The sequence below is a fragment of the Dunckerocampus dactyliophorus genome, chromosome 4 (assembly GCF_027744805.1).
Source record: "Dunckerocampus dactyliophorus isolate RoL2022-P2 chromosome 4, RoL_Ddac_1.1, whole genome shotgun sequence".
Lineage (NCBI taxonomy): Eukaryota > Metazoa > Chordata > Actinopteri > Syngnathiformes > Syngnathidae > Dunckerocampus > Dunckerocampus dactyliophorus.
The window spans coordinates 6677048-6692151 of record NC_072822.1 but is presented as its reverse complement, the minus strand read 5'-3'; the positions used below and the strand labels follow the sequence as shown (position 1 = coordinate 6692151).

The window sequence follows — 15104 nt, the reverse complement described above, 5'->3', positions numbered from 1 at the left end:
AAAAAAAAAAAATCCGGTTACCACGGTGATGAGAATGGAGCGGGTGGGCGGCGGCACACGGGGTGACCTTGCTCAGACTGTGTTTCATAATTCACTATGTAATGTGCCACTGAGCAGCCAGGTGTTGATCACACTTGTGTAAACCGACATGATGTGGATCTGGATTGGCTCTGCTTGCTTTCCTGCTTACAGTACACGGTGAGGTCAAAATGTAAACAAACAAGACTGAAGCTGCAGGTGGCAGTCAGGCTTCACTCTGCTGTGCACACTGCTAGACTGCAGTGTTATCTGTTAAGAACATTCAATGGGAATCTACAGTAAATACTCCAATTAACACTATAGTCAATTAACCAAGTCCAAGTCTGCCCAGAAAAGGGCGGAGTGCCATCTCTGGGTCATGGATGCCATCCGATTCCTCGGGGTGTTCATGAGTGAGGACAGGATGGAACATGAGCTGGAGCTCGATCTACGTTCCTGCCCTCACCTATGGTCATGAGCTTTGGGTGGTGGCCTAAAGGACAAGATCGCGGGTACAAGCGGTCAAAATGAGTTTTCTCCGTAGGGTGGCTGGGCTCTCCCTTAGGGATAAGGTGAGAAGCGCAGTCATGCGGGGGCACAACCGCTGCTCCTCCGCATTGAAAGGGGCCAGATGAGGCGGCTCGGGTATCTGGTCAGGATGCCTCCCGGACGCCTTCCTGGGGAGGTGTTCAGGGTACGTCCAACCGGTAGGAGGCCTCGGGGAAGGCATACAGTCTAATGAATGTATTCGTCTCTCCAATGTGTCCTGGGTCCGCCTCGAAATCAGCTGGGAGGAGCTGGACGAAGTAGCCGGGGAGAGGGAAGTTTGGACTTGCGCCCGCAACCCAACCTCGGATGAGCGAAAAATGGATGGATGGATGGATAATCAATTAACCACAGTTTCTCTTATCATCGCCGCGTGCATGTTCTACAAAAGCAAATAACCGTTTGCGTTTCTAATTAGCGCCAGGTCAGAAAACACTGGCATTAACAGCTGTGGCTGTACGCAACCTCCTGATGTTTTTTTTTTTAAATAACTCCACAAGGTGGCAGCAGCAGCTTTATCTACCTCTGCACACGCTTCAAAATGTTGATTCCTCTACTTAACTGTTGGTGTGAAATTCTTCTTCCACTTGCCATACTGTTTTTACAATGAACCCATCAGCCATATTAAGGCTGGCTGAGCGGTTTGCGCCTTATTGCTATTACAACATTGGTTTTGTTGCTGCTGTGTTAACAGTACTTGTTAATGAATGACCACGTGGTCAAAGAAAGATACAATTTCTATTCCACTTTCTCATGCCCTCCAAAAGCATCACTAAAGATTAATGAATGAACTTGTTATGTTATGAGTTTCTCTCTAATCATTGCTTGTGTCCAATAACGTCCCATCCTCTTTGCGGCTTAGCATTTACGGGAAATCAAGAACCCAATGAGGACTGGCTCATAGTTAAAGTGGAAAAAGCTCACAGACTGATCCAACTTTTACTAAATTAACAATTCTTAATATCTCCTCCACATTGTTGACGCTGTACTGGTGTGTGGCCGTGGCCAGGACGCTGGAACAAAGCAAAACAGGAAAGAAACATTTAGTGATACACCGCATCTCTTTGGGTTAATTAAAATGACTGGAGACCTTTGTTGATCGACGCTTGCATTATTGTAGCAGACAGAAGGATACATCTCATTACGAGTATCAATTACAGAACACAAAGGTGCAATATTACAGCAGGGAGGCGCCATTAAACTTCAATCGGAGCTCCGGGTAGACGTTTAATGCCTAAATTAACCAGGATTAAGTTGGAATTATTGCAGCCATGGGGGTCATGGTGGGAATGGGAAGGATTCTTATGCTGGCTCACACATGAAATCTGCATATGGTGAATTTGGAGAAATGCAATCCTCACCAAAATATTAGAAACACCTCTCCGCATGATTTTCAAGACATTGAATCGATTGGCGGCCGCACAGTAGCCGAATGGTTAGCATGTTGGCCACACAGTCAGGAGATTTGGAAGATCTGGGTTCGAATCTTCGTTTCTGTGTGGAGTTTTCATGTTCTCCCCGTGCGTGTGTGGGTTTTCTCCGGGTACTCCGGTTTCCTCCCACATTCCAAAAAACATGCATGTTAGGTTAATTGGTGACTCTAAATTGTCCATAGGTATGAATGTGAGTGTGAATGGTTGTTTGTCTATATGTGCCCTGTGATTGGCTGGCGACCAGTCCAGGGTGTACCCCGCCTCTCCCCTGAAGTCAGCTGGGATAGGCTCCAGCATAGTGAGGATAGGCAGGCATAGAAAATGACCCAAATGAATCAGAGACAATCTCTGTATGATGCACAAAAAAATAGAAATGTCAATAGAATAATAAATAGATTGAAATATATCATAAATATAAAATGTAATGTTATAAATAACAAATGTTATACTACCATAATAATATAATAATAAATAAATAGTACAAATATTTTTAAAATAGTAATAACAATAACTCAGTTTAATTCAAAGTCGGAATTTGATTAAATTAACTTGATTATTTGTCATTGACACACAAAATAGTAATACAGTTTAATTTTAACAAATTGTATTTTTTTAAATTATTTGACAAAATTTGTTATTATTAGTTATTATTAAAATTCCGATTGTGAGTGTACTGTAACTATTGTATTGTAGTTCAGTGCCATGCAGTGACATTATATTCAAACCATGATGTGTTTGAGACTACATCATTTTAGGTCATCGAAAAGGAAATATTAGGGAAGGACTGTGAGCTTCGAATACTCTTTGGATAATTTGTAAGCACTTGACCTTTCACAAGCTTCACAAGCTGACTCATCTCTTTTATTGAATCAACAAAGGACGAATACAGTTGAAGCCTGCTCGCTGGCACACCCAACTTTGGGGCACAGATGGCAGTCAAACGAGGACATGTGACCATCATGTGGCGGCACTAATGGAGGGCACGGTCTGGTGGCCTGTTGTCTGAGCCAACTGTTATTGTGGCCTGAGGTGATGAGACTTGGCTTTGTTGCTGCTGTACAGTAATGGACTCACTGACAGATGACTGCCGATGATAGGATGATACACATAATGACGCCCTCCATCTTTACCTGCGTCCAACACAAAGATAATACATTATTGATTTAGCAGTAATTCTGGTTGTAGTTTGTACTAGTGTACAACTAAGAGTTACTTAGAATCCATCCATCCATCTTCTATGCCGCTTATCCTCACTAGGGTTGCGGGTATGCTGGAGCCTATCCCAGCTGACTTTGTGCGAGAGGCGGGGTACACCCTGGACGGGTCGCCAGCCAACCGCAGGGCACATATAGACAAACAACCATTCACACTCACATTCATTCTTATGGACAATTTAGAGTCACCAATTAACCTAACATGCATGTTTTTGGAATGTGGGAGGAAACCCGGAGAAAACCCACGCACGCACGCACATGCAAACTCCAAGTCTGAACACAGAGATTCCCAACAGAGATTCAAACCCAGATCTTCCCGATCTCCTGACTGAGTGGCCAACATGCTAACCACTAGGCCACCGTGCGGCCTTAGTTAGAATATTTTAACTTATTTGTTTGGCTATTTGGGGAAGATAAAAAAGGCGCATCTCCATAAATTTGCATATTGTGCAAAGGAGACTTTGGGGTTCCGTTGAGACTAAGAGACCATTTAAGATCAGGAAGTCTTTGCAGTTAGTTTCCCGTTAAGAGTGTGACATCTGTACTTTAATATTGAACTTTAAGACAATATTAACATTTTTGACTTGATGCAGTAAGCATCAAAATGGTAAAGGAATTAATAATTTCTTTTAAACATTTATTTAAAATTAATACAAATATTTCCCTCTTAGTAGCAAATCTTTTATTATATCAATTGTATAATTTACAATCTACCTAATTAATGAAGAGATCCTTTTTTGAATTGAAAAAACTGAAACAAATGAACTTTTCCATAATATTCAAATTTATTGTATTGTATATAATAATTCAGAATAAAAACAAAATAATCATGTACCTAATAAGTTAGATATAGTAATTCATTTATAGAAATGACATGTAATATATAGGTATTCAAAAATCCCCATAATAAGTACTAAAATAAAAAAAATAATTAAAAAAATACTTCTACTACAACTAATAATAATAATCATTATAATAATCATAAAGCATTATCTTAAAAATGAATACCTCTCCTTAGGCTACACTTCTACACAGACTGCAACCACAGTATTTTTTGTTTGTTTGTTTCAAAATGAAGCATTGAAAAAATGTTTAGTACATCATCGGGTACACAAAAATATAGTAGTTACTGAGGAACTAATGAAGAACGAATGAGGAACTAATGACTAAAGCACATCAATTTACACTAGTTACTGAGGAACTATTGACTAAGGCACATACATTTACACTAGTTACCGAGGAACTAATGAAGAACTAATGGCAAACTAATAAGTAGAGTAATTACTGAGGAACTAATGAGTAACTAATCACTACTGTAAGGGACATACATTTACACTAGTTACTGAGGAACTAATATAGAACTAATGAGGAATTAATGAGTAGAGTAGTTACTGAGGAACTAAGGCACATACATTTAGAGTGGTTATTGAGGAACTAATGAAGAACTAATGAGAACTAATGACTGAGGCACATCAATTTACAGTAGTTACTGAGGAAATAATGAAGACCTAATGAGGAACTAATGACTAAAGCACATACATTTACACTAGTTACTGAGGAACTAATGAAGAACCAATGAGGAACTAATGAGTAGAGTAGCTCCTGAGGAACTAAGGCACATAAATTTGGAGTAGTTACTGAGGAACTAATGAAGAACTAATGAGGAAGTAATGACTAAGGCACATAAATTTACACTAGTTACTGAGGAACTAATGAAGAACTAATCAGGAACTAATGAGTAGAGTAGTTACTGAGGAACTAAGGCACATCAATTTAGAGTAGTAACTGAGGAACTAATGAAGAACTAATGAGTAACTAATGAGTAGTGTTTAGGGTTAGGTAGCGATTCCTCATTAACTACTGTAATTTTGTTTACCTTATTGTAAAGTGTGCATATCATAGCAATTCGGATGTCTTCTGCCCCCTGGTGTTTACAATCTGACACATGGATGAATTACTATCAAACCCTGCCAGTCAAAACTGAGCACCGTTACCTTTGTGAAGGCGGAATTGTTGTATGTCATTACACCATGCAGAGGTACCTAATGAAGTGCCCCATGAAGTGTCTGCATATTTTATTACTGCCTTTGATTTGGATTTGGACTCTGCACAGTGATACCTGTTCACAATAGCAACACTGCAGTATGTATAAATAGATGGAAATATGGTAAGATGGAAAAGTCCTTGCTCCCTCATCATCATGGATGACAAGTTGTGCGTGGCTCCACAATGTCTCTCCGACAAGATGCTCACCGTGAAGGATGTTCAATTTCCCCCACTCTGAGTGGCTGTGACTGTGTTCATATGAGCTGCTGTGTCCTAATTGGCTCTATTATATGCCAGCACTATCAGCGGAAAAATTTATTTCTCCCCCTCCACATTGCTGCCCTATTTAAAAAAACCCATCCCTGCTTCCATTTGCAGCCTCTTCTAAATTGATTATTTTTACATCCTCAATCTGCAGGTATAGCAAATTGTTTATTTATGGAAAAAAAAACCTAAGCTGCCCTCTGGCTCTTTGGCTCTTGAGCTGACAGCTTGTAATGGCTGTGAATTGCATGAGTCCACCGCAATGACAGCAGCATTGGGATGGAAGACATACTACAAGGACAGAGGCACATTAAGCTGACAGTGGTGTTTCTCCCTCTAATTGAAGGGAAATCACAATGTTTTATTATTAAAACTCATTTCCAGCAATGCATCTCTATGCGGAGTTAGTTCTCCCCTTGCATGCGTGGGTTTTCTCCGGGTACTCCGGTATCCTCCCACATTCCAAACACATGCATGTTCGGTTAATTGGCGACTTTAAATTGTCCATAGGTATGAATGTGAGTGTGAATGGCCCTGCGATTGGCTGGCGACCAGTAGAGGGTGTACCCCGCCTCTCATCAAAAGTCAGCTGGGATAGGCTCCAGCATACCTCCCCCGACCCTAGTTAGGACAAGCGGGAAATGGATGATTGGATGGATGGATTTCCAGCAATGCCCTTTCAGGCAATATCTTCCATAAAGAGGGAATTTTTGCTACGTCTCTGTTGCCCTCCAGTGTTTGCTACGGTAAATCACACCTTGGCACCAATGAAGGGACACTTTATGAACAAAAGGTCTTGGGATGCACCTCTTAACCTTGCATGTGTGATAATATGGTAATTGCTACAAGATGCTTGTACGTTTATGTGAACGCTCCTCGGACTGGGTGACTCACAAAGCGGTTGTTGACGTAACTGAAACTAGCCAGTGCACGCACATTCACTTGTGACTTTTGCCAGAGACGCAAGGAGAATGGGCAATAATATTTAATTTTTTTTTAACCTACGGCAGTTTGTTGACCATGTTTTCCTCCATTTGTGCATATTTGCATTTGGATTCTTCCTTTTTCATGTGATATTTTATTGTCATGTTTAACAGTACTGCTGTGGTAATTGTATATGTTGTATTGATGTTGTATGTCTAATAAGTAAGCAGGTGAAAAAATTCTAAGCAGTCATTGTAATTTGTGTCTATTATTGTTTTCATTTTGTGGTTTTAAATCCATGTAAAGGGAAATATGGGTCATTATTATATTATATTATAGTATTATATCATAAAATAATATACAGGTAGAAATACCACAGTTTTTGCATGTTTAATGTGAGCGTAAACTTGTCCCACTTTGTTCGATGGTCCTTGAACACACCATCTAACTATCTCCCACTATACTGTATTTTTTCTGGGTTAATGTGCATATTTGTGCTCTGAAAAACAAACTCCAGGTTTGTACTGGTGGATGGTGGGTCTGTATTCATTTGATGCTTTTAATTTGAGGTTGTTTCTGTCATAGTTTTACACAACACATAGTAAATAAGATCAATTACATTGCTTTAATGTTCATATTGCTGATGTGTTGAAAATCTTTCCTGGTGACTTGCTAGCATGCTGCTAATGCAAGCGCTGCTAATGCTATTTAGACCCATTCTCATCTTCAGTCATGGTCACATTGACACAAGCCCCCAAATAGCGGTCGTCTGCTATGCCTGCCGAGAACTAGCAGCTCATAGTGGGGCACATATAGACAATCAACCATTCACTCTCATATTCATACCTATGGACAATTTAGAGTCGTCAAATAACCTAACGTGCATGTTTTTGGAATGTGGGAGGAAACCGGAATAGCTACCCGGAGAAAACCTACGAACGCACGGGGAGAACATGCAAGCTCCAAACAGGGATGCCCAAAGGCGATTCAAACCCAGATCTTCCCGATCTCCTGACTGTGTGGCCAACATGCTAACCACTAGGCCACCATGCGGCCCACTGTATTACACTGTATTAACACCGGCAGTGTTACAGTACCTTATCGCTTGTCTCTGGCAAATCGATGTACTCCGTGACAACTCAACTCATAGCGACAGTAGATACAAATAACTTTGGTCTTGTTGTGGGACCCATCTGCCAGGTCCTTCAAGTTAAACTTACTATTCAAAATACCCTTGTCTTTGTCCAAGTCTGCTCAATATTTGTTCTCGCTTGTGGCTCCACATCCACTCCTGCGTTTCCTCAAACTACGGTGTGGGCCGAGGGTCAAACAGGAAGTGCGCATGTTAATTGTGCATCAAAACCCGCCCCCAGCATTGTTAAAGGAAATGTCCGTTAACAAATACAGAATACATAGAAAATACATGAATATTAGTGTACGCACACTCCAAAAATATGTCTGACTGGGTAAAAATGTGATATTTTGCCATAATTTTAAAGCAGTTAGGTCTGGGAGGATATGAGGGGCAATCATTTAGGTTTAGAATAGGGTTGATTTTAGGCCTTGGATTAGGGTTTGAACTAGGGTTTCAGTTTACTTTAAGCCCAGGTTTTCAATTAGGTTAGGGTTGGCAATCAGTTTGGCACTAAAGTTAAGATCAGAGCTAGTGTCAGGGTCAGAATTAGGGTTATCTTTTAAATGAAGCTCCTAAAATACCCATCCATGCATTTTCTATGCCGCTTGGGGTATGCTGGAGCCTATCCCAGCAGACTTTTGGCAAGAGGCGGGGTCTCCAGCCAGTCACAGGGCACGTATAGACAAACAACCATTCACACTCGCATTCATACCTGTGGACAATTTAGAGTGACCAGTCAACCCAACATGCATGTTTTTGGAATGTGGGAGGTAACAGGAGTACCTGGAGAAAACCCACGCACGTGGAGAACATGCAAATTCCACACAAAGACCCCCAAATGGAGACAAACCCACATATTCCATCTCATGACTGTATGGCCGCTCCTAAAATATGCAAAACAAACAAACAAAAAAAAGCCTCTTGACCCTTTTGCTTTTTTTTTTACATAAAGGATAGCAAAATTAAATATTATCCATCCATATTGTCTATTTCAACCTTCTAGAAACAGAATAAATTCGACAGATCAGTTTTGCCATGAGTTGCATCACTTTATCATCATAAACCGTAATGTAGCAAAGCCACGTGCCCAAACGACAACATCTTTAGTGACGACGTGTCTCCTCCTAGTGGATTTTGACGGTACTGCATGACATAAAAAAACCCTCACTCGTCCAATAATTTCAATAACAAAAGTTTTATTAAGAATGCAAAATGATCTAAATTCACCTGGCCCTAAACCCTAATAACAAGCATCATCCACAAGAAGGCGCCATACTGGGCACCGACCAACAACCTAACAATTCATAGGGCAGACACAATAGGTGTAATTACACAAGTCTAAAGTTGTATATTTGTATAGTGTGTGCAAACGAGTTCTCCACTGTATCATACAGTGTATTGCACTTTGAAAGCTGGAAAGTTAAAGTTGGGTACAGGTTTATCTTTAATGGAAGACTACGGGCGGGGGGGGGGGAACAGACTGGTGGACTACACATTATAAATGACTTCCTAGTCTTTGCCATCCTTTCACATTCAGGTGGCTTTTACTTCACATATTCTGACAAAACAGACAATTACACTCTTCTTTCTTTTGTTTTGCAAAAGGGAATACAGTCTTTTCCAAACATTTTCTCTTTTACATGAAACACTGGACACCTTTTTTACCCCCAATAAATGTGAGAATCTGTTGCCAGGTCAAGTTTATCCTGGAATGTGAGGTCTTCCTTGTATTACAAAAAAAAGCCTTCTTTTTTGTTTTGTTTAAAAATGGCAGTACTGTAGTATAGAGTGGTGGGAGACACACATGATGGAGGACTGTGGGCAATGTTTTGTTGATGCCAAGAGGGCGGGGCCTCAGCTGGTTACCAAGCAACAGAGGCCAAAGAAGCGTCTCTTCCTCTGTCGGACCAGCGGGTAGGGAGACAGGTTGAGCAAACTGCTGTCGTCTAAGCACAACAACGGAGGAAGTACAGTAACAATGATATATTTTGACATTGTTCTTGATCCAGCATATAGCTGGAAAATGTTTTGAAAGTTTCATGAATTGAGACGAGTTACCTTGGTTCTTCAGTGGTAAAGGCATTGTCTCCCTGAGTTTACTGAGAAGGTTCTTCATGTCCCGCATGTCCCTGCAACACATTCATACAATACAAATAAGCTCTGGCTTGTGCGTTTGATGTTGATATTGTGTATCCACACCATCAAGTCAGTAAAGTCATATAAAAAAAATATAAAAATAACTTAAGATATTCATAATAATAATAATCAGTGCACATTTCCAGTCATGTCATAGAAACACAAAATGTGATTTTTAAAACTGAACTGAAATATTTGGAACGGAATGTTATATTATAGATTCAGATATTATATTGTAAAATATTTTCAAAAAACAATTTTTTCATCCAAATATCCAAATTTTTTAGCCTCTTATGCTTTGCATTTTCCTACCTAATTTAGTCTTTTGTTTTAACCCTTGTCTTTCTTTAGTTCAGGTCCTCAGGTGCTACGGGATAAAGACACCCTTACGATATAACAGGCATCTTTTCGTGCAATCCGTCATAATAAAAAGTGAAAAGATTACAAATATTTTAGAACTTTTGGGGACATTTTTTTTTCTTGCACGTGTAATTAAAATTGTGATCATTCTTTAGAATAATATCTTATTCACAATAACATCCTCCGCTTTACCAAGAAAAGGATAAGAACCTGAAATTTAAATGATTTGTGTAGAATTGTTACAATTTAATGAATATATTACTGTATACTATCACAATTATTATAATGCAATCTAACAGCCCTTGCCAATACAGTATATATTCAGTTATTAACATCAAGTGCATACATTTATATTTATTGTCATTGGAGTTCACCACTTTGTCATCTGTTCGTATTGACAACACAAAATAACAGTGTTCACCCAAGTGTAGAAAGTGTTTTACTTGCTTTTCTATGTTTTCTATGTCTGTGGCCACCAGCCAAGAGAGTTGAGGACAGTCAGTGGGCGAGGAAGAGGTGTCCTCCAGGATGGGGATGTCTGAGCTCTCCTCAGCCTTCCTGTCCTGCACTGTGGAGGGGCTGCAGATGTCTTTACCTGGAGCAACATCCAGTAGGGGGCGCCACAGAGAAATACAGTCATGGAACAAATGATTAGACCCTTGTTTGTTCAGTTTATTGCTCCATTGTAATGCCTGGTACAACTAAAGGTACATTTGTTTGGACAAATATAATGGTGATAACAAATATAGCTTATAAGAGTTGAATTTAAGAACTGACATCTAGCAACTTCCATGGTTTTCTTGATAAAAAACCAAATCACTTAAGTTGTTAAATGAATAGCTATAACATTGTACTGCCAAAATATTTAACTCTTATGAGCTATTTTTGTTGTCATTGTTATATTTGTCCAAACAAAGATACCTTTAGTTGTATCAGGCATTAAAATGAACCAGAAACTGAAGAAACAAGGGTGGTCTAATCGTTTTTTCCCTGACTGTCGATGGCTCAACCATGAATCAGAATTGTCTGTGTGTATTTAATGGGCCAACCTTTCCTGTGGAGCTGCAGGGAGCCCAGCAAGCAGAAAGATTTGAGCATCTCAGTGATGTACATTTCCAGGCAGCACTGCAGCTGGATGAAAAGCCTGCAGATCTCAGGGTGGATCTCACCGTCCTCTGGCCTGAAGCACAAAAAAATGCATCATAATCGAGCATATCTTCAGTCAGCAAACATGACGCAATAATAAATACGACAACTAAGCAGCGGAGTGATAGAGTCGCCTCCTCCATTTTACTTGAAACATACATAATTACAGAGAATCCTGCATGCGTGAACATAAAATGTCCATCAGAGTATGTTTTATTTACCTGCAGTTGCCTCATCACTAGCTATTGTGACATTCTGCTGCAGCAGCACACATGATTACATTTAAAGCGAACCATAACTGAGCTGAAAACACATAGTGGACATTTTTCATAAACATTTTGTAGATTTTACAGCTACTTTTCATGTCCAAATGTACTCAACCTGGACGCCTGACCTCCAACTTCAGCCGAAACATCATGCCCAGGCAGCCGGAGGTGATATCCTCAACACCTGGCATTGATTTGTTGCACCTGCTTCTCCACCCCTCGTCTCAGCTGAGGTTCCTATGCAGCTTGGAGGAGGTTGTCACACCTCAGCGGAAAAGACTTTTTCTTTGCCTCTACTGCGGTGCTCCAGCTCACCTTCCAGCAGATTCCCTCATGGGTCTGTTCCCACTCCTTCAAGTTCACGAACATCCTGTGAGCACACTAGCTCTAACAACGCTTCCCAGACACAACAAAAGAGACTTCAAGTGTCTGATCCTCCTGGTAAGCTGCTTGTTCTTGCGGAACTGAGGACAGAGGTGTTGCGGTGAGGCCACGAGTAAAAGATCACCTGCTATCAGGGTACTAGCCGGACCCAGTTTGTCATTTCCCAAAGATTCTGGTGGCCCTCTATGAACTCTGATATCAAGGAATTTGTCGCTGTCATCCCATCGCCTTCCTGATGGTCTGCTGCAGCCTCTATCCATCCTGCCCTGGCCATGGTCCCACACTGCGCTGGACTTCGCCACTGGTCTCCCTCGTTCCCAGGGAAATACGATGGTTCTTACCAGACATGGCCCAATTCATTGCCCTGTCCAAGCTCCCTTCTTCCCTGGAGACAGCCCAGCTATTGGTCAGACATGGGATCCTGTTGGTGTCTGACAGGGGTCTGCAGTTCATTTTGCAAGTGTGAAGAGTGTGAAGAGCCCCTTGTAAAGCGTTGTGGGTGTTGAGTACACCCACAACACCCTCGTCTGCTCGGCCACCGGTACATCCGCTTTCAAGATTGCCTATGATTTCCAATCTCCTTTCTTTTTCTCCCAAGAGTCAGACCTATCTGTCTCTTCCATCCATCTCCACTTCCGATGGGCCCATCGTGTTTGTCGGGACACTTGTGCTGCCCTGTCCCAGACTACTGACTGTAAACGCCAGCTGACGGATCACCATAGGATTCCTGCTCCGGATTACCAATCCAGCCAAGAGGTACGGCTGTCATTCCGTGACTTAGGTCTTGCTGGTGTTTCCAGAAAGCAAGCGCCAAGGTTTGTGGGCCCAACAGGATCGACGCCATCATCAACCCCACTGCTGACAAGATCCAGTTGCCTCCTTCTCTCAAGGTCAATCTGGTATTCCACGTCTTCGGCCTCAAGCCACTCTCCACCAGTCCTGGTGGTGCCTCCTCCATCCATCTCCACCTGCCTCTCATCAGCAATTTACGCCACTCTTAAGCCATGCGTTCACGGGATTTGCTCCACACCAGATTGTTTCCCATGTTCACCAGTGTCCGGCATGTCCTCAAGGTCATGCCTTTCCAGCTTGTGATTAGTTTTTCTGCTTTTTCTCTTTGCCTTCAATCTCCTGAGTGCCTTGTGGTGTAGCCATTTATGCTTTGTTGGTACTTTTCTATTATTTTTGTTGCACTTTGTTCGTTTCCCAGTGACCTTCTGTCACAGGTGCTTTATGTTGATACTTTCCACTTCCTGTTAGTGCACACTTAGTTCCCTTTTTTTTTTAAATGGAATTTTCTTAAACCACCTGCCTTCACTGCCTGTGTTTTTGGGTCCAAATTCCAGCGTAATCGTAACAAAAATGTGCATTGAACTAACAGCTTCAAAACCACGTTGATGCCGCACTGGCTTGTAATAAAGACAATAGCTTCTCTGTCGCAGGGTGGAGCCCAAGAGCAAAAAGCTATTATTTCTTACTGATGTTTTAAGCTCATCCCTTCAAGTATATAACAATTCCAGCCACCACATCCTGTACATACTTTGTGGTTTTAAATCTACACAGCTACTGTATACACAATGACTCTCAGCACTCACCCTGATATCAAAGACAGATTGTGGTGCGCGGCCCTGGCCATCTCACAGCCTTTGGTTCTAGTCCTCAGCATCTCAGCCCGTAAGGTAGGACAGTCCACTGTGATTTCGCCGATGGAGATGACCAGCTCACGATACAGAGCCACCAGCGTGTTGAACTCTTGGACGATCTGTATGTAAGACATAGAAATCATATACCGTGTTCCCTCACTCTAACGCGGCTCACCTTTCACGGATTTGCTGTTTCGAGCATATTCTGGATTGCGCAATTAGAGCCTCTCCACCATGTGGGGAAAAAGGTACATTACAGTTCTGAATAGCAAATGTGAACATAAAATACTGTGACTTGGTTCGTTTATACAAATATGTATAAGTAACAGAAAACAAGTAAATCAAATAATTATATTATTATTATTATTAGTAGTAGTAGTAGTAATGATAATAACCAAAAAGGTGTAACAATTAAAAAAATTAACTGTACCATAGAAGTGTGACTTGCTGTCTTCACACTGATATATAAATAACATAAATATTAATATAACAATAACAAATTAAAAATATATAATACAATAATAATAATAATAGTTGTAGTAAGAATGATAATAATGATGACAACAAATGCATGGGGTGTGTATATATATACTGTATATATGTAAATATATACATATGGGTGTGTGTGTGTGTGTGTGTGTGTGTGTAAATACACAACCAGTGCAATAAAACAACACATAATATAAAATGTAGAGCTGCCAAAACAATATAATACTTTTGATCATACAGATGGCAAAAAAGTCAAGTCAAGACTAATAAAAAAAACAAGGAACTTGCCAGAGAATGCTTTAATTACTGTTGATGGGTCATGCTGTGTTGACTTTGCACCACCTCAGAGCCCAAACAAGCTGCTTTCGTTGAGCAGCTGCAGCCTATATATGACGTTGACATGGTTCTCATACTGTATGTCCGTCAGCACTGGTCCCTCATTCATGCACCATCCCAAAAATGCATATATCCACTGCAGCGCCCTGCTAGATGCACATCACATATACACTCTGGCATGAAGATATGATCCTGTCGTCATATGTGCATGCACAGAGGAGCATCGTGCACGGCACGGATGTATATATCAGCCACCTACCATCCTGCAGTCGGCCACGGCGCGCTGGGCTCTGCGGCTACTCTCCGTGCTCTCCCTCCGCTGGGGGTCTCGGTAGAGAGGCTTACCGATCTGGAAGATGTTCCCGGCCGATTTGGGGCGGTTTTTGCGCCCATTCGATGCAGAACTCATGCATACACACACACTAACAGAACAGTCCTAATAGAGAAGGATGGCTCTTGCTCCCCCCTCCACCGGCACCACCACCTTCCTCCTCTCCTCACACAACTCCACTTCACACCGTCCTCCCCTCGACTCACCCGGACCCGAACCTCGCTTATGGCTTTGTGGCTGTCTCCCCCCCACGTCCACCCTCCCTCCACCTCCCCAGAGTGGGGCCAGATGTGCTCCTAGATGAGAAAAGATGAACAGCGGCAGTCGCAGCAGCAGCAGGAGGAGGAAGAGGATGCACGCCTCTTCTCCGCATCAAGTCACCTTCACTCCTGCAGCTCGGTGCAGCGTCCTCCTTTCTCCTCCTCACGCAGCC

The 15104-nt window shown here is 41.6% G+C and overlaps 1 protein-coding gene across 1 annotated transcript; it reads right to left on the bottom strand.

Annotated features, from left to right (window-relative positions):
* Positions 1 to 8609: 8609 nt before the first annotated feature.
* On the bottom strand, positions 8610 to 14909 carry rgs7bpa (regulator of G protein signaling 7 binding protein a). Its single transcript, XM_054773595.1, has 6 exons — positions 14600 to 14909; positions 13468 to 13634; positions 11126 to 11256; positions 10524 to 10671; positions 9639 to 9709; positions 8610 to 9526 (listed from the first exon to the last, which is right to left on the bottom strand). Exons 1-6 carry the CDS (start codon positions 14747 to 14749, stop codon positions 9435 to 9437), a joined length of 759 nt encoding a protein of 252 aa, XP_054629570.1. The 5' UTR covers positions 14750 to 14909; the 3' UTR covers positions 8610 to 9434.
* Positions 14910 to 15104: the final 195 nt, after the last annotated feature.